General features: G+C 39.7%; 1 protein-coding gene across 2 annotated transcripts in view; it reads left to right on the forward strand.

The window, feature by feature from the left end:
- LOC117519806 (dedicator of cytokinesis protein 2-like) overlaps positions 1–20,063 on the forward strand; it is a 406,014-nt gene that overhangs the window by 321,616 nt on the left and 64,335 nt on the right. For both annotated transcript variants that reach the window (XM_034181049.1, XM_034181050.1), the window contains exons 27-32: positions 4,444–4,542; positions 6,581–6,675; positions 14,371–14,449; positions 14,553–14,653; positions 14,980–15,038; positions 15,122–15,270. In XM_034181049.1, coding sequence (XP_034036940.1) covers positions 4,444–4,542; positions 6,581–6,675; positions 14,371–14,449; positions 14,553–14,653; positions 14,980–15,038; positions 15,122–15,270 — 582 coding nt within the window. The remainder of the gene's footprint in view (positions 1–4,443; positions 4,543–6,580; positions 6,676–14,370; positions 14,450–14,552; positions 14,654–14,979; positions 15,039–15,121; positions 15,271–20,063) is intronic.

Below are 20,063 nucleotides of genomic sequence, written 5' to 3' on the forward strand. Positions count from 1 at the left end.
CTTTTTATTTACCCAGGCTCCATTCACAGTGAACTGCACAGAATGGAAAGTTAATTTTCCACATTTATTCCAACATTGAAAGCCACATTATTAAATGTAGCACTGAATCAAGTGTGGAGACGTTGGCAGTAGATGGTAAAATCACAACCTGGTCTCATGGCAAGTCGTGATTCAGAAACACGAAATATACATTAATCTATTGATTTGTGATATTGTGATGAAAAGCGCCTCATTTTCCTCACGGCAGCATAAATTCATTCTCATTCATTCCGTGATGGCTGCACGACATTAAAAGTGAAGCAGGGGCTCAGGCTGGTTATAGTTACGGTTGGGAGAAGGAGTAGGATTAGGTTATGTTAACCATAACCTAATCCTATAATGGTTAGGGTTGGGGGTGGGAGTAGGGTTAGTAATTGTGAGTTAAAACAACCCTGTCATGAAAATTTGACTAATTTCATGACGAGGGGACGAAAAAAAAACGTGAGACTGGGCTGTATAATAAAATCAGCACATTATCTCCTGTTTTTGGATGACTTTTGTTATACTGGGCAATAGTGAAACATGCACACATTCTCTCCACATGCAAAACATTTTGCGATGACACTTCCAGGGCTCTGTAAAAATGCCTGTTTTTACAAATAAAAAATGGAATATTTTACAAAAGCACATTTATCTGTAAACACCAACACACAACACACGTCACATTAACGTGTTGGTTTACATAATGAATGACTGAACCAATCAGTGTTTAGCAGAGGCACTTTTACCCCGGAATCCTTGGCGATCCTTGTGTTTGTTACAAAACCTCAGAATTGATTCATTATTCAACATTAAAAGATATGTTATATGTTAACTTTGTACAAATGACAGAATTGACATTAATGGAGTTATTCTATCGGTATTAATGTTATTTATAAATCAAAACCATAAGTAAGCATGACTTTATTTTCCAAGACCTCCGCCTGACTGGAGTGTTGTGATTGATAGAGAGGTGGTTTTATGGCTGCTCTCAGGATGCCTCTGTGCTGGAAGCTGTGCAGTAAATAAGAGCTTCCAGCAGTGGCAAGATGTTCAAAGACAAAAGTATGGTCTCATTGTTTGGGTCTGTTTTTACTTTTAATATTACTAGAAGATATTATGGCATTAAAACTTAAGCTCAGTTTATTAGTATTTGCAAATGTACCAGAGACAATATTGGAATTTATCTGTTATCGGTTATCTGTAACTTCCGATACATTTTTGGGTGTTTTATTGTTTTATCTTTATCAAAGATAACTTTTCAGTTATCTGATTATCTTTTATCAAAGTTAATTTTTTGGTTATCTGTGCCCACCACTGCATAACAATGGAACATAATGACAACTCACACAGAGGACTGATCACAGAAATATAGAGCAAACTGACCATAGGCACAGACAATGGATAAATTGCCAGCAGGAGTCACACAAATGACTGACAGGGGAGAAACACACACACTGAATATGAACGTTGCCCAGGCAGAAGACAATAAATACATGAACATAGACACAGAATCAGACAGGGAACAGGACACAGATGCAGACCGGGAACACACAAACAGAACAGGAAACCACATTTGTTAGAAATTTACCCAATCACCGCGGAGGAGTGTATCCTGCCTTCCACCTGATGACTCCAGCTCTGCAGGACCCATAACTGGAATAAAATTTACAAACTGTATTGCTGGGCCTCATAGGAGTAGTGGAACAAAAACAAGCATTTCTCATATTACTATATTGTAGTATGATTTCACTGCTGAACTTTGACCTTTTTGAAACTAATTTTGGATGTTCTTCAAAATCACTCTGTGGTGTTGCATTGATTTGCCATTTTATTCAAAGTATAACTTGGTTTTTTTTATTAGTAGTTTGTTAATGATAATATAATTACAATTTAACTATATATGCAGGACTTTTCCAGGAATCCAAGCATTAAAACAAAATAAATGATAAAAGAATAAATGCCAATAATCAAATGTACACAACAAAGCACAAAATTGCCAAATTAAAGACCTGCTAAGGCAGAAAAAAGATGACTTAAATACTCCAGAAAACATGCAACATGAGCATCTTTGTGCGTGTTCTTTGCTTGAAAGACAGTAAAATTGATTTCCTCCATTTGTGTTTTTCCCATTTGCTGTTCAACTCTTGTTCTGTGTACTGGTTCCTGCCAGAGATTGCAGCACTTCACAGAAAAAAGGCCAACTGTCAGGATTCGGGCCATTCAGGGTCCTCGTCATGGTTTGATCACCGTGCCCTGCACAACAGCCTCAGCACTTTGTTTTCAGGCTGTTGGTGTCATGGTTTGTTGTGGTGTGTGTTGCAGGACACACAATGCAGACTTGCAGGCAGAGGAGTTGAGGTAATAAAAAGGCTTTATCAAAAAAACAAGCAAGGACTTGGGACACGGTTAGGCAGTCAGCGGGGCAAAGGTAACAGGTAATCATGAGGCATCATTGTACACAAAACAAGCAAGGGTCAGGGTCACAGCGTAGTGGAGACCGGAAAATAAGCCAGGTAAAATAAACGAGGCAAGCAAGACTGTGACTAAAGGCGTGAAGATGTGAAAGGACTTCAACAAACTGGCAGGGGACAGAGAGCGACAATGAGGGCTTAAATACGGAGGGAGTAGTCAAGGTGTGATGAGAAGCAGGTGTGGGGAATGTTCTGGAAGGGGCGTGGCCAGACAAGATAAGAGAGGAATGACAGATGGGCGTGACAGACAAAACAACTAAGTGCAAGAAACACCACAACCAACAGAGATAAAAATCCTTAACATGCAGATGAACTGAAAACCATAGACCAAGTGGAGTGCTCATATGACAAGAACCAGAAAATAAAAAGGCAGAGACTTAACTAGAACGGGAAATCACCACGTGGCTAAAGTATAAAGGGAAATACAACCAATAACTACAGTGAAAGGCAGAATGCAAATACAATAAGAAAACTAGAAGCACTCAGAGAGTGCAAACCTCCGCCAAGGCCATGGGGTCACTGACGCCATAACATCTACACGCCGTGGAATCATTGAACCTAAAAAAGTCTAACAATGATGTTTTCTCAGTAGTAAAAAAAAAGTTTCATCTGCTGGTGACCTTTCCCAGAAGCTACTGTCATCTGAGCACTGATATTGATATTGCATGTGCTTATAGACAAAAACAAATAAGAGACAAAATTCAATTTATTATTCAATTAAACTGCAAATATATGATTTTCTTTTAACATTTATGAAACACTTCTCTAAACAAGGCCATAGGGTCACTGACCCTAAAGAGATTCCCTCCTTGGCACAGAGATCTATTTCTTTTTGTCTCTTTCTCTAAAATTGTATATAATAATCATTACATTAATAATATATAAACAAAAATAAATTTAAGAAATATTTCAAATTGAAAACAAATGCACCAGAAAGTGATGACAGCTGCAACTGCTTAATGCTAACTTTTAACATTGAAAATGCCATAGACATGCTAACGTGTTAGCATCGGGATCTGGATCGTGATCCGGATCACCACTAAAATTTAATCACTTGTTCCTCTTGTCATTTCCAACCACTCCACAAAATTTCATCAGAATCCGTTCAAAACCTTTTGAGTTATGCTGCTGACAGACATAGAAACAAACAAACGTGACCGAAAACATAACCTCCTTGGCGGAGGTAATAAAAAGCAAAGATTAAGCTAGAACCCACAAGTGGCAAAAATAGGATTAACAGAATGAGAACCCAAAACAAACAAGTGATTCAACTAATGATTAAACAATGAAAACAAACACAGGCTAGATGAAAACTAGAAAGGAACTTATAATGGCTAAAATATTAAAGGTGATACAATTAATGATAAAAAAAAATGGCAAAATAGACTACTGACTAACTAGAAAATATGTAATGAACAGGAAATAAAACCAGGACCTATGGACTACGCAACAAAGAACACATGATAAACGGAGAATGCAATCAAACCAGAGAATACCAACAAAACCAGATGATAAGACACTGAAGATAACTGATAAACAAAACCCACAAACAGATATAATCAAAAACAGAAGCAGGGCTGAGGCTGCTAGTGGCCTTGGCAGTCATTATGTTTGTTTGTTGTAATTCTGATAATTGAGATTAACAGTGATGTAATCACTTAGTGACACCTGTGGCCTCTTTTAATAACTTTGTGACAATTGTGCTTGCTCAGAGTGCAGGCCTCTTGTTTTACGTCATGTAACCACTGTGTGGGGACTCTTTAGATTTCAGCAGCAAATTAGCAAATCACAGAGCCGAGGCAGCAATAAATTACCTTGAGAGATTTAAACGTCTTTGGCCTCAGATTTATGGGGGTTGGAGTAGCAGCAGGTGCCAAAAAAGTATTGATGTCACCTCTCTTGCTCTCTGTCTCTCTATCTCTCTGTCACACACTTTTTTTTACCTCTACAGTCCAGAGTGGTTGCCTGCATGACTGCGATCCTCAAGCAAATGGATGATCATCACTACTCCACATACATAGAGACCTTCAGTGGCACTTCTGATCTGGTGGTAGGCACACACACACACACACACACACACACCACCACCACCATTGTTGCTACATCTTTAACATCAGCAAAATGCCCCCCCCCCCCAACTGTATTTGTAGCAAGAGAAATTCAGCTTACTTTCAGTTAGAGGTTCAGTTCAGTTGGCTCAGATTTTCAAACCAAGAAATGTAGCCAGATATTTTCAACACCTGTTAACCAGCAAGTAATGAGAAATATTAATCTGACACAAATAAATGAATAAAAAACAATATTTATTCAACCTTGTATTTGTCTGAATTGTGACAGCGGTATGTTTTTAAGAGGAGATATCAGACTTGTTTAATTTTGTCATCATTTATCACCTCATTCACAACTGCCAGCTTGCAGTCGTTCAAAGTTAAAATGTACTTTTCTTTGTTGCCATGAACTCGGAGACACAAAGGGAAGCTGCTGTAGCACTCTCTTTGGCTGTGCACTGTGATTGGACAGTTCTGATTGTAAGATGCGTGCAAATTCTTCACTCTTGCAGCCCTCTCCTGAGGTTCCTGTGGAAAATTAGTGAAGAAAATAGTGTTTTTCAATGTGGTGCCTTTGCACATTGAAATCTTTAAATTCTGCAATGAATAAATTGCAAATAAAACAACAATTTGGTGTATTTGTCAGTCCAGGCAGGGTTAAAGCGATGGTTTTAATTGTGATATTTGAGTTTCTGGGTTGAAAAGCCATGTTATTAGATCACACAACAACACACTCCATGAATGTTGGTAGGCTACATAGTGCAGCAGATTAGAGAATATTTACAGGGGAATCTTTCAAATGGTGATACAAGCACCAAATTCAACACAAATAGTCCTGAGACATTACTCTTGTGAAAAAGCAGACTATCCACTTGATTTTTCAATAGGCAGCCAGGTAGGGGTCAGTGAAGAATTACACGGGGATCAAAATTAAAAGATGCTCCAATCATATTGAAAACCATACCACATTATTTGTCCAACCATAAAGATTCCAAATAGGTATAGTTTGTACCATCTTTGACTGAATGTTGTGAAGTTATGGGGCAAAAACGGTGACAAAGCTCAATTTCAGTTTGTACGGGAGGCCAAAGTTAAAGTTGCTCCAATTTTGGTAAATAGTGATGCAAATTATTGGTTGAGTTAATAGAGTTAATAAATTAAATAGATTTGACCGTGTTGAATGTTTTCTGTCCAAAGTAAAGGTCAAACAATGTCAACGTCATTGGATTCTATGGCATATGACATATGTTACCCTGTAACATGATAACTAAGTACGACACATGGTGCAAACTATTCCTTTTTAAAACCCTATTCACTCAACCAATAATTTGCATTACTTTATACCAAAATTGGAGCAACCTTAACTTTGGCCCCCTGTACAAACTGAGATTGACCGTTGGTACCATTTATGCTGTTTTTACCCCATAACTTCATAACATTCAATCAAAGATAGTCCAAACTATACCTTTTTGGTATCTGTATGATCAGATGAATAATGTGGTATACTTTTCAATATGATTGGAGCATTTGTAAATCTTGACCCCTGTGTAATTCTTCATTGACCCCTACTTGGCCACCTATTGAACAATCAAGTGGATAGTCTGCTTTCTCAAAAGAGTTTAAAGAATATGTGTGCCAAATTTGGTGTTTGTATCACCATTTGAAAGATTGTTTCAGTTATCTGCTGCACTAACATGGAGTGTTGAATTTCTAGTCTTTCAAGATTTTCTTCGACTTTCTCTGCATTTCTGGCAGAATCGCAGGCTGAGCTTGTGGGCCACATGCGGCCTTTTGAATCGGCCAGCTCTAGGCTCTTCACAAAACTTCATCCACTCAGTTTACATTAGAGTTTCACTACATTGGAGCTCACTTCAGAGCTGTAATACTTACGTATGTGTGCAGTATATCCCTCTTCATACACACTCAAGCACACCACTCAGCAGATCAAGGTACTAACACACACACACACACAGACACACACACACTCACTGTATATATGTATACGCTCACTCTGCTGTTGTGTTGTGTATTTTGCTGCAGGACTTTCTGATGGAGTCCTTCTTGCTTTTCAAAGATCTGATTGGGAAACATGTTTATCCATCTGACTGGATGACCATGATTATGGTGCAGAACAGGTACACACAACACACACAACAGGATTCGAATATTTTGCTCTCAGGCTGCTTTTTTTGTATTTTGTTTTTGCCGCTTGAGGTCACCACAGCAGATCCGGTACAGGTCATATTTGGGATTCTGCACAAATTATATACTGGGCTGCCTTCCTGATGCAAGTCTAGTTCTGTATTGAGAAACACGCTCACAGTTTCTGCAGTTCCCAAAAGGCTTCCCTGTTATGTTTTGCAGTATGTGAATGAGCTCAGTGTGCAGGCAGCCACCAAACAGCTGTTATGATGAAAAGGTGATTTAATGACAAAACTTGCGAGAACAACAATGCAGAAAACACATGGGCACAAAAATCCAAACACAAGAAAAACAGTCCAAAAAGAATGTATGTTCAACTGGGGGGGAAGAAGAGTTACAAAACCAAACACCAAACAAAATCTAATATGTAGAAGATAACACATCCAGGAGTAATAAAGGAAATGACAAAGACTAATAAATGGGAAATGGCAAAATCCAGGACAAATGAACAGTATGCTCAGAGTGAACGTGGTACAACCACAGAAGAAACCAGCAACTAAACATGGGAATGGTAGCGGCTTAAAAACAGACAGGAACTAATGAACAAACGAATGACAGGTGTGGGAAATTACAAACACACCACAGCTGGGGAGAGACACAGGAAGAAAGTTAACAAAACATACAAGCAAACCAAGATCACCAAAATAAAACAGGAAGAACTAACTACAATACACATAGAAATACAACCATGATAAAAAATAAACACAGGAATGAAACACTAAAAAAAAAATACAGACTACAGCAACTTGGACACCACACTGCCGGACAACCAATAAACACCAAAGACAGATAATGGCAAAGACAACACACAGACCACACTCTCACAAGCACCACTAGCATAGCTTATGACAAGCTAAAAGTGGATGCTCTCGTTATGGCCGAACAACTCATCAGTTTCTGAGTATTCTGTGTTAGTGGCAGACGTGCTAGATGAATTCCTGCGCAAAAGGTAGTTCCCAGATAATTGTGAAATATTCCTGTGAGATAATGAGTTTATCTCATCTACATTAATTCTAAAATTTACCAGTAATAAAATGATAAAGATAACTGAAGTTTTAAGAGTGGGCTTAATAAATATTTAAGAAACTTAAAGTTTATGAGCAACTTCACCTGTTATTGCTCAAGCACATTGTAAACATTGACACGATGGAGTTTAATGCGGAAGAGTTCAGAAAGATGCGATTGGAATGTTTTGATTACCGTTTACAGTTGGAGATGAAAGACTTGGGTGTTAACTTCGTGTTAAAGTCAGAACAAGAAGCTGCACTGAAAGAGATCTATCTGGGAAGAGACACATTCTGTGTTTTGGCGCTCCAACGAGAGCTACACGCTGAGCAGTTTTGCGAAAGTAGTCCGGCGAGCTCAATCTATGGGAGCGAGCTATCCCACAATGCCAAAATAGCAGAGATGTCGGTCCAATGAGAGCAGCACTCTGAGCAGGGTGCACATAGACATGACAATCCACAGGGACCCCATACAACATCAACACCAGGAAATATCACAAGGGGGTGCTAGAGGACCAGGATAGACACAGAAACAAAACCCCACAGTGGCTCAAATCAACACTGGGAACAGTCACACGGGGGGAGAGAGAATAAGGACAAACAGACAGGGATCAAACAAACACAAAGACACTGACATTAGGGCACAGACAATAATGCCATGACCACAGACACAACATACCAAAAGACAGGTCACAAGACAGGATGACAAACAAACAACAAGCACAGACTGGAGACCAGGCACCACAACACTCCCAGCCAATATTAATCAGCACCTACTCTGATTTGATTTGAACTTTATTATTTTACTAAGGTTACTGCCTCAGTGTATACACACTAATCTCCCACCAAGCCCTGGGTGAAAAATTACAGCACAAAATGAAGACATACAATGTATAAAATAAATAATTACCAGCCCTGCCACATTTCTCTATGTAAGGTGGAGTTTTGTCAGGAAGGGCATCCAGTGTAAAACCTGTGCCAAAATCAACATGCAGATCCACCTCTGTGACCCCAAGTGAAAAACAAGGGAGCAGCTGAAGGGATTTACTTTTACAGTTAACTAACAACTCATATTTCTGGCCCCTTGGTAATATATAGAAAAGTGGCTCTGGTGTTTTATTGTGTTTGGTGTTTTATTGTTGGCAAACCTTATTATTTAAAAGCCACTTTCTTTACTCCTTTGTTGACATTTTGAAATGTCTGTGTGGCATCACTGTCCTCTCTGACCATTTTTGATCTAGTTATTGTAGTAATTAAATTTTTTGCAATATTTGCATTAAAATGATGACTTGCATTGATTGTCAACGCAATAAATAATCACCACTAATGCCAGTGAAAGACAGGGTTAAAAAAAAAAAAACACCATGGAATTTCAAACAGATTGATCCCATTTTTAAGCACAAGACCAACCCCACCCAAATTTTAACAAAAAGCCTGACATAAAACCGTACAGTGACTAAAATGCAGAAATTCACAGAATGCAGACCCAAAAGATGAGCCTATAATTGTGACAGTTGCTGAAAGCATGCAATACGATTTAACATCTGAAAGCAGCAGATCACTAAGTGCTATGACATGATACTCTCCATTAAATCCAGCTTCAACACAAATGCAAATGTTTCATTTGCCTCCGACTCTGACCTTGCCACCAGGAGTCGATATTCCCAGGTGATTTTTAGCTTAGTGTCAGTTTCTGCCAAAAAACATGAGGAGAACAAGCAGAAGCTGTCCAGCTCCCACCACTCCATCTACGGCTCCCAAGAAGAAAGCTGACAAAGCCAAGAAAGTTGCCCCAGTGTTAGCGACCTCATTGTTCAAACTGTGACATGTCCAAGGAGCAGAAAGGTGTGTCTTTAGCTGCCATCAAAAGTGCTCTGGTTGTGCTCTATCTATAACATCAAGAAGAACAATGCCCAAAGCAAAGTGGCCTTCAAGAGTCTGTTGATTAAAGGCACACTTGTCCAGACCAAGGTCTGCGGGGCGTCCAGCTCATTCAAGTTGAGCAAAGACACCAAATCTAAACCGGCTGCCAAGATAACAGCTCCAAAAGCTAAGAAGGCCACCATCAAGAAACCCACAGCGGCAAAACCCCAAAAAAAAGCTGCAGTAGCAAAGAAGCCTGCCACCACTACGAACTCTCTGAAGAAAGTGAAGAAGCCTGAGGTGGCAAAGAAACCAGCCAAGAGACCCAAGAAGACACCCAAGAGTCTGAAGAAAACCACTAAAAAGCTTGCTGCAGCCAAGAAAGCTCCAGCAAAGAAGGCCCCATGGGCAGTAGGGTGTCTTAGTGGTTAGCACTGTTGCATCACAGCAAGATGGTCATGGGATTGATTCCCACCTGGGGCCTTTCTGTGTGGAGTTTGCATGTTCTCCTCGTGTTTGTGTGGGTTTTCTCCGGGTGCTCCGGTTTCCTTCCACATCAAAAGATATGGGGTCATTCCATCTGAAATCACTCAGTTTTGGGAAAAAAAAATTCCCAGGTCACCCCTCAGCTTTATTCTGTCAATTTTATATGTTAATAACATTCCAAATTTAGGGTGAAATGCCAAATATTAGGTCGGTATCTTAAATACTTTTGAAGTTATAGCCTTTGGAAATTTTTGTGAATTTTTCACATATCATGAAATATTGTTTTCTACCAACTTTGAACATTAATAATGAGCTCCCTATATGCCTCACAGCTTTGAAACTGCTCATGCCAGACTAACTTTGGTGTAGAGTTGGGAAATTGTGGCAGTTTTGGTGTATCTAGTGTGATCTTCTTGTTGTGTGGGCCGCCAGAAGAGGAGGTACTGCTGGCCCACCACCAGTGGGCGCCCTGCCTGAAGTGCGGGCTTCAGGCACGAGAGGGCGCTGCCGCCACGGACACAGCCGGGGGTGACAGCTGTCACTCATTATCTCTTGACAGCTGTCACCCATCTACTCAACATTATCTCACTCCATAAAGACCAGACGTCAACTCCACCTCGTTGCCGAGATATCGTACTTCATTGGAGGTAATATTCTCAGCCATTTGTGTCACAACATATCTGTATATTGTGAGTGTTTGCAGGAGTACCGGTCCCTCTTTCCGTGGAGGCTGAGTGAGTGCAGGACGGCACTCTTTTTCCCCTGAGGAATCACTGCGGTACTCTGCTACATATTGAGTGAGAGGTGGAGGTGGCATTCCCACCGTTGTTGTTACGGGGTGTACACACACCCACACTTGATTGTCTTTGTTCTCGCCAGCAGTACCAGATCCGACAGTCGGGGACGGTGATCACCTGGGAATTCGGGACTTGGCGGCTCCAGTATTCACCAGGTTCGGTGGCGGCGGAAATCGTGTGGTTCCGGCTCTTCTCAGGACAGACGTCTTCTATCCTCGAGCCTGCCCACACGTCACCTTTGTGGATTGACTGTAATCATATTCTGAGATTGTCTGTATGTTCGTTGTGCTCCTTCACAACATTAAATTGTTAATTTTTGGCTCATCTATTGACCGTTCATTTGCACCCCCTGTTGTGGGTCCGTGTCACTACACTTTCACAACACTTCTTCCCACAAAGGCCTCAAAATGGTAGAAAACCTGAAATTGTACATGTTGTTCATATCTTTGATTAGTTCAAAATAAAAAAAATATACCAGCTTTGGCTATAGAACTTTTTGTATGATGGTTTGTTATAATGGAACATATCTACACATTTAAATGATATAACAGGGTGTTTTAACAACATTTATAGTTGTTGAAAAAATGCTAATTTTAAAAAAGTGTAAAAATATACCAATTTTCATCACCCCAGATACCATTGTGGACAGTTGATTATCATATTCATATTTTTACCATATATTATTAATGTATCTCAAGATGATATGCTGCAAATATGGTGTTGTTATTGAGCTTCCTTCATGTGATTTTGGCTTCAAATCAGAATGTAGTCGCAACAATATTTTTTTTGGCAGAATCATGATAAATATGCAATTTGAAAAAAAAAAACTTACAGACTATCTTACTCATACACAATTTCATTGTTTTACTTAATAAATTGCAAAAAAATTATATAAACTCAACTGATTTTTACTGTTCAGATTTTAAAATCACACTTGTCATGAAGAACTTTAAAACATATATGCTCACATTTACAGTGATTATATAAATACATAGTTTGAATATCTTTCTTGTTAAAAGAGTTGGTAAAACATCTCTTTTTACCCTGTAAATTGATTTTGAGCGATCTATTTGTTTTACACTAGTTTACAGAAATAAAAGTGAGTTTGGTATTCCTTGCATTGATGTTTGCTGACAGCAGTACGTGGCTGTGCTTGTTTCTTCACAACATATGGCATCATGTGGGAAATGTGTGGTTACTGTACAAGAAGTATGAAGTATTGCAACCTAATCCCAGCATGACCTAATTCTCTTAAAATAGATATTTTGCCATTTTTGTTTATTTTTAAACATAATGGGAATATGCTTATTATTTCTCCCAATTTCTAGTGACACAACCAAGGTGTTGCTCAAAATTCTTGAAGCGACCTAATCCCAGGATGTCTAGATCCACCCAAAATAGCCAATGTGTCATGTTAATGTGTCATGCTAATGTGTCTATTTATAATCACAAGAAGGAAGCTCAATAACAACACCATATTTGCAGCATATCATCTTGAGATATGTAAGAATATATGGTAAAAATATGAATATGATAGTCAACTGTCCACATTGGCATCTGGGGTGACAGAAATCGGTATATCAATCATTTATGAACACAAAAATGGGTTTTGTTTTGGTTTAACCTGTTTATGAACAGTTTTACATTTGAGCTCATAAATCATCACTTATATCAATATTGTCGTAGTAATGAAACCATGATGTAAAATTTGCAGTCAGTGTGCAGGTGTCTGTGTGGAAGTTATGAAGCTGATGGGGATTTTGTGCCAAACAGCTGCAAATGAATGAAATAAAAAAAAATTGAAGAAGGTGAAAGTGAAGTAGGAGAACAGATAAAGACAGGTAGCAGAGAGAAGACTGAAAGGAGGATGAAAAAGCAAATTTTTTTTATATTGTCCTTTTTTCCATTGACACCATAAATGTTTTTTCCTCATTTGTTTTCCAGTGAAATACATCATTTAATGATTAATTTGACAAACAAATTAACAAATCTTTTCGCATTTTTGCAACAACTTTGCTTTTTGATTTGAGTTTTTCAAAGTACTGTTTATTAACATAGATTTAGTGAGTTTTATTTTGCATTTATTTTTCTTTTAATAATTATTGATTATTACATCATTGAATGTTTGTTGTTTATTGCAGTTTGTCCAGGTCACTGATGGACGTGGAGGAAACAAGCCACGTAGTTTTGGATAATTACCCTGTGTAATACAATGTCTAATATTAAAATTTGACATTGTCCTTGAAGAGAAATATGACAGATCTTTTGGAGCAAAAATGGTTTGGAAGCTATTTTGTTACTTGGCTTTACAAATGTGTTACAGCTCCTACACTGGGCAGTGATTGCATGGACTATTTGTTGGGTAGGGTTCTGGAAACTGGTGGCTTGGGTGCCTTTGTAGTTGAGGAAAATTTTACTATTATATTACGATGATGCTGTGATCTTTCTGTAATCATTAGATGCTTTGATTGTAGCACTTGAGAAGCTGAGTTACTGGGTCTGGGTTTGCGATTGTTCTAGATCTAGATTCAGGATTTCAATAACTTAATGACCTCAGCCATCAGAAGTGTATCTGCATACTTGAAACTGCTGAACTTTTAAAGAGATTCACTTATCTCAGTAGTGACATTCATGTCTCTGTGTCCTTGGAGTTTGAGATTGGTGACCCTTGGAAAGAGTTCATGGTGTCATGAGGTCACTGGACAGAGATGTTTAGCAATGCTGATATCTCTGCGGGAGAATGAAGGTCCAAGAAAGACTGGTTGAGAATCCTGGACAATAATTGTTTGCCTAAGTTCCTAGGGACCAAGTCTCTTCAGAAGATCCTTGGATACCACTAGAATGGTGTTATGTTCAACAAAGGGGTTATTTAGGAACACCCAGACGATAACTATTACTTGCATTGTGAGGGAACATCAGGTCGGCATGATCCACAACACAAATGCCTGAGTGTTGAGGACTCCAGTGGCTGGATAAGGCCAAGGGGATGTCCAAACATCTGCTATGGTCAGCAGATGGATGGTTACATTTCAGAGGTGGAGATGGAATGATTTTCTACCTGGGTGGTTGCTATCCAGGACCAAGAATGGCTCCATAATGTGGTGGAAATAGCAATATGTGGCATCAGCACATGGTCCCAGACCTGACCTGACCTGACCTATACAAATGCATTCATAAAAGTCACAAGTAGACCTGCACACTTTATGTTGTTTTCTTATATTGTGATCATTTTTGTTCAGATACAATAGAAGAGTTTTAGCTGACATTTCATTTATTGACATTAAAGCAGTAAAACATTACAATTATGTTTCAAAACTTCAAATCATTGTCAGATTTCCATCTTTTCATTCATAGAGATTTTGTCTTTCCTGAATGTTGCCTTATATTAATAAATTATTTATTAATGGGGCCAAATTGCTGCAAGTGTAACTCGTAATTTTCACAGTTTCAATCTGTGTTGTTCCATTTTCTTCATTAGAGTGTTCCTGAGAGCCATCAATACCTACGCTGACACTATGAACCAGAAGTTCTTAAATAACGACGACTTCGAAGTGCAGGTAAGTGTGTATAATACATTTTAATGTTCTATCATTGACATATTCTTATTTATAAACTGCTTCTTAACATATTTCTGTCTTCCTTCTCTTCCTTTTGTTCTAGCTGTGGAATAACTACTTCCACTTGGCCGTGGCATTTATTACTCAGGAATCTTTGCAGCTTCAGCATTTCTCACCAACCAAGAGGAACAAGATTCTGGCCAAGTGAGAGACGGGCCGTATAGTTTCCTTATTTACCACTCCTACTGTCTGTGGTTTAATGAAATGCGCACTGATTTCTGATCTATGTTGGCATCTGTATTATTGTTTGTACTCCCACAGCCTATTAAAACCACGTGGTGCCTGTAGATAGACATTCAATTTAGTTCACGGTGCAGCAGATTACAGTAGTGTTACCCTTCCCATTGGGCTCTCCAGTTAAAGAGAGTGAAAATAAGTATTGATCAAGACATTATTCCAGGGGCTGATTTCTCTTCCTGTCTCTTTCTATTTATCTCATTCTCTCGCTCTCCCTTACCACTGTATATCAGGTATGGGGATATGAGGCGACTTATAGGCTTTGCTATACGAGACATGTGGTACAAACTAGGTGAGGAAACATACTTCATGAGAAATTGTTTGATACTTTTTTGTGTGTTAATTGATATGTTAAGACTTATGTGAAACTTTCAGGCACTCATAAGATCTGTTTCATCCCTGGCCTGGTGGGACCAATCCTGGAAATGACTTTGATCCCAGAGGAGGAGTTGAGGAGGGCCACCATTCCCATCTTCTTTGACATGATTACCTGTGAACATGCACACTGTGGACATTTCCATAAGGTCACATTCACACACATGCTGTACTATTCATTCATATTCTTTTAGATGTTTTCATTTTGGTTCTGACATAAGATTTCATAACAGAAATTCAGGAATATTATGTTAAAATTTCTAAAATGATACATTTAAAATCACAGTGAAAAGAAATCTCTATAGCATTACATAAGTAAATGGGAAAAAATATCAATGCCAATACAATGGCATGCATGAGTAAGATGTGCATGAATGAACTAAGTGGAGTACCCAGAAGAAACCCACGCATTATAATAAACAATGAAATAAACAATAAAGCTGGAAAGCCTGTGAGACAGCGTGTGGTTTGCATAGAGTTCACTGTGGCGATTACAGGAAACAGCTTTGCATGAGCAGAACAAAGGACCAGCGATCGTTCAGTGAGTCAAACAGCTGGTCAGGAAATGGCATTGTCGACTGGCACATGGGCCGAGACAGAACCACATCAAAAGACGCCAAAAGGCTTTATTGGCATGTAATACACATTGCACCTTGGCATTAACACATGTATAAAGCAGGAGTTCAAACATTAATACCCATGCTAAAGCACACCAATCATTTGTTTAGAGCAGGGGTGGGCAATGAGGGATGAGACACTGCATGTTTTCATTGCAACCAATCTGGGCTGCTGATGAGCTTCTCCCCTGAAGATAAACACCTGACCATCAATGAAATCACCTGCTGAGACACCTGATCATTAATGGAATCACCTGCTGAGGTGATTGGTAGCAACGAAAACCTGCATTGTCTTGGCCCTTCATGGCACGATTGCCCACCCCTGGTTTAGAGTGATTACTATTATGTGAGTGCGGGACACTTTGTGTGCTGCAGAGGAGAAAGTCGGCTGAGGCTGCTGATGGTGAATTGTGTCCAAAAGGTGGAGCATGACCACTACACATATTCCCCCAAATTCACCATACCGAAAACAAAAAGTTATGGAGGAGCGTATGATCATTGTTGGAGTTATGTCGGTTATGGAGTTGTTTTTGTTTGTTTTTTGTCCCTCATCTCAATATCTGAAACAGGTTGTTGTCAGGAGGGTCTGGCGGTCCTCCTTGAGAGCTCAGGCGCTTCCACAAGGCAGTGAAGTGCCGTTACGATCTGTGAAATAGCTGCCATAGGTTGACTGGAAAGCGATAAAAACACCGTTTGAATCGGTGAAACAGTTGTCCTGGGCAGGCTGTATCCGGCGTTGCAATAAAAGGTGGGCCAGTGTGTCGCAGGCCGAATGGTCCCCCCAAAAAATCGGTTTGCCCTGCCTTCACTGCGCATGCGTCATTAGCCGCAGTTCAGGTATTATCACCTCGTTTCTGCTTAAAACTGCACTCCAGTCATCATCTATCTCAGCAGCATATACAGTATCTGAAGCTTTTGTACAACAATCATTTCCACATAAATTCAGCATTATTTCATCATAAAAGACGGAGGAAGTGATCAGAGCGCAGCAGCTACATGAGCTGCTAGCTGAAGCTTTCACTGCGCATCCGTCATGTCAAAGCCTCACATTTTTATAACGCCAAATCACAACAAAGGCGCTTCACACAAGCAAGGTCTAACCTTACCAACCCCCAGAGAGCAGAATCTGCTTAAATTCAATTTATTTCATTTTTATAATGCCAAAACAACAAAGGCGCTTCACACAAGTAAGGTCTAACCTTACCAACCCCCAGATCAACAGTGGTAAGGAAACACTCCCTCTGAGGAAGAAACCTCAAGCAGACCAGACTCAAAGGGGTGACCCTCTGCTTGGGCCATGCTACAGACACAAATTACAGAACAATTCACAAAACGCACATACAGGAAATGTTGCCGGTGCACAAGACAGGAGGGTTTCCAGAACATATACCACATCCATCGCTGGATGGAACCGCACCTCAAACAGAGAGAGAAAAAAAAAAAAGCAGAATCACGCATCAGAAAGACAACAAATACAGTGTAAAATAGCCTAGTTTCTGCTTAAAACTGACTTTAGAATTATTTAAGAGGTTTTACCTTCCCATTTGATGGTTAATAATCCCATTAATCCATTTGATTGCTTTGGGTGAAGAGACTCTGTCTCAGACGAGCTGCTGAGCTCTGAAATGACACATGCGCAGTGAAGACAGGGTGGACCAATTATTAGGGGGGACCATTCAGTCTGCGACACCAGCTGTGAATGATGAAATGCTATTTCAGTCCGTGAAATGGGTGTCATAAGTGGGCTGTTGCGACCGTGCTGTTGAAAGCCGGGCCAGTTGCGAGCGGTGAATGCCAGGCCAGCTGTGAGCAGGTAATCCTCACGCTAAATCCTCTAAATGTACCCTAAATACTCACGTTTACAGCCAGTTTTCTTTCAACAATTCAAGGGATGGATGTATGAATATTTGAACAGCACTGAATATATTTTGGGAATTCTTGACATCATTAAAAAATACAAACAGCATGGTACTCTATTGTAAATCTTTCTGGAGTATGCAGCTCTCAAGCTGAATGACTGTGCAAGAAGGAGACTAGTGAGCAAAATCATAAGATCCATAAGAACTCTGAAGATGTTACAAGTGTCTGTGGCTATAGCTGCAGAAACAATATCATGAAACTTTTGCTTGTTGCACTACCAGTCACAGCTTCATGATGGAGTGGAAAACAATTTTCATATACAAAATCAGATTGATTCTAAGTTCAAGACTCCATGTGCTTATTGGCAATCTGCTGTCTCTGAAATTTCATATCATCCTTTTAAGAAAATCCTTCTGTTCCAATCCACCATGAAGCTGTATCTCTGGTGGTGTAACAAACCAAAGGTTCTCCATGCACAGTCATTAAACTGATAACATTAAAAACATTAAAAATCTTACCCTATACAGTGAGCTTTAAGCAGCTCCCACACCTAGCTGAATTTTCTGTGACCTCTTGCCATAAATGCCTGAGTTACAACTTAGTGCCAGCGGCTCTTTCTTGGCAGCATTCAGCACCAAGTCCTCCAGAATAGGCACAGAACTGCAAAAGTTGGGAAATTATTTTGTTTTTTCCAGAGCACAGGGGACTCCAAGCTAATTTCACCTCAGGCATACTTGACTTATGGTGCCCTTGGCAGGCCTACAGCAACACGATACACTCGTATCTCAGTCCATAGTGTACACTCCTTCCTCAACTATTTTTTTCCATCCTCAACTTGAACATGAGATGCAGAGTTACCTGCACCGGGTTTACCAGAGCTAAGAACGAGCTGGGAGTCCAGTCAAGCTCCTCAGAGGTCTGAATATATTCAAAACCAGCAAAGGTTTAACAGACCTTTCACAACTTGTGTTAATCTATCCCAAAGCAACATGCCAATCTCACCTGTGATGCTTGCAATGCTTAGTGCCAAATGTGGGCAGGTGTGAGAGCAGCCCTAGAAATGTAAATGCCTACACGGGGCCTTGCTAAACAGATTTTGCACATTTGTACTGTGTTCATACAGGGTCTTTGTTGGGGTTCTGTCTTCCCTTCAGAGTCCAAACACAAGCAAATTAGCTAACTGAATTGAGTTCACAGACACAAATTTAATCTCTCCAGGGTGAACCCCGTCTCTCATCCAGAGTACACTTGGATAGTCTCAAGAGGATTCAATTTCAATTTATTTTCATTTATATGGCGCCAAATCACAACAAAGTTGCCACAAGGTGCTTCACACAAGTAAGATCTAACCTTACCATCCCACAGAGCAAGCACGCAGGTGACAGTGGTAAGGAAAAACTCCCTCTGATGATTTGAGGAAGAAACCTCAAGCAGACCAGACTCAAAAGGGTGACCCTCTGCTTGGGCCTTGCTACCGACACAGTTTACAAAAAAATTCACAAAACAAAAATGTAGGAAATGTTGCCAGTGCATAGGACAGGAGGGTACAGAAACAGAAAACAGACACCACGTCCATCTCTGGATGGAGCTGAACCTTAAACAGAGAGAAAAACCAGAATCAGACATCGGAAAGACAACAAATACAGTATAATTTGTCAGCATTAAGCAACAAGAAAAACAGAAGAAATACTAAGGTGATCACCAGCCACTAGAGGTAAGCTTCACTAAAAGACTCAAAATTTAGATAACGTTGAGGCCACGGCCCACTCTGTTTCCTATAAAATGAATTAAAAGAGTAAAAAGCATAGTAACATACTATGTCAGTATGTTCCCCGAGAACGCAGAGCCTGGGCCGGTACGTAGGGTTTACTTAGATCAGCTAAGTAGGGAGGTGCCAGTCCGTGAACAATTTTATAGTTTAGTAGCAGAACCTTACAGGATGTCACAAAAGATCCAATTTTGTGACATAAGCAAGATCACATCATTTCACTGGTAGTCTGATTGTATTCATAAAGAGTGGGATTGGTATAAACTGCAAGCTACATGCAGACATGCAAGAGTCCATACTATACATACTGTACTAAACTATTCCATACCATACCACACAAATCAGAACACACAAACTGTACCACATCATACTATACCATAGCATATCATACACTCAACAAAAATATAAATGCAACACTTGTTTTTGCTCCCATTTTTCATGAGTTGAACTCAAAGATCTAAAACATTTTCTATACACACAAAAGACCTATTTCTCTCAAATACTGTTCATAAATCTGTCTAAATCTGTGTTAGTGAGCACTTCTCCTTTGCTGAGATAATCGTCCCACCTCTCAGGTGTGGCATTTCAAGATGCTGATTAGACAGCATGATTATTGCACAGGTGTGCCTTAGACTGCCCACAATAAAAGGCCACTCTGAAAGGTGCAGTTTTGTTTTATTGGGGGGGATACCAGTCA

The sequence above is a fragment of the Thalassophryne amazonica genome, chromosome 11, assembly GCF_902500255.1.
Source record: "Thalassophryne amazonica chromosome 11, fThaAma1.1, whole genome shotgun sequence".
Classification (NCBI taxonomy): domain Eukaryota; kingdom Metazoa; phylum Chordata; class Actinopteri; order Batrachoidiformes; family Batrachoididae; genus Thalassophryne; species Thalassophryne amazonica.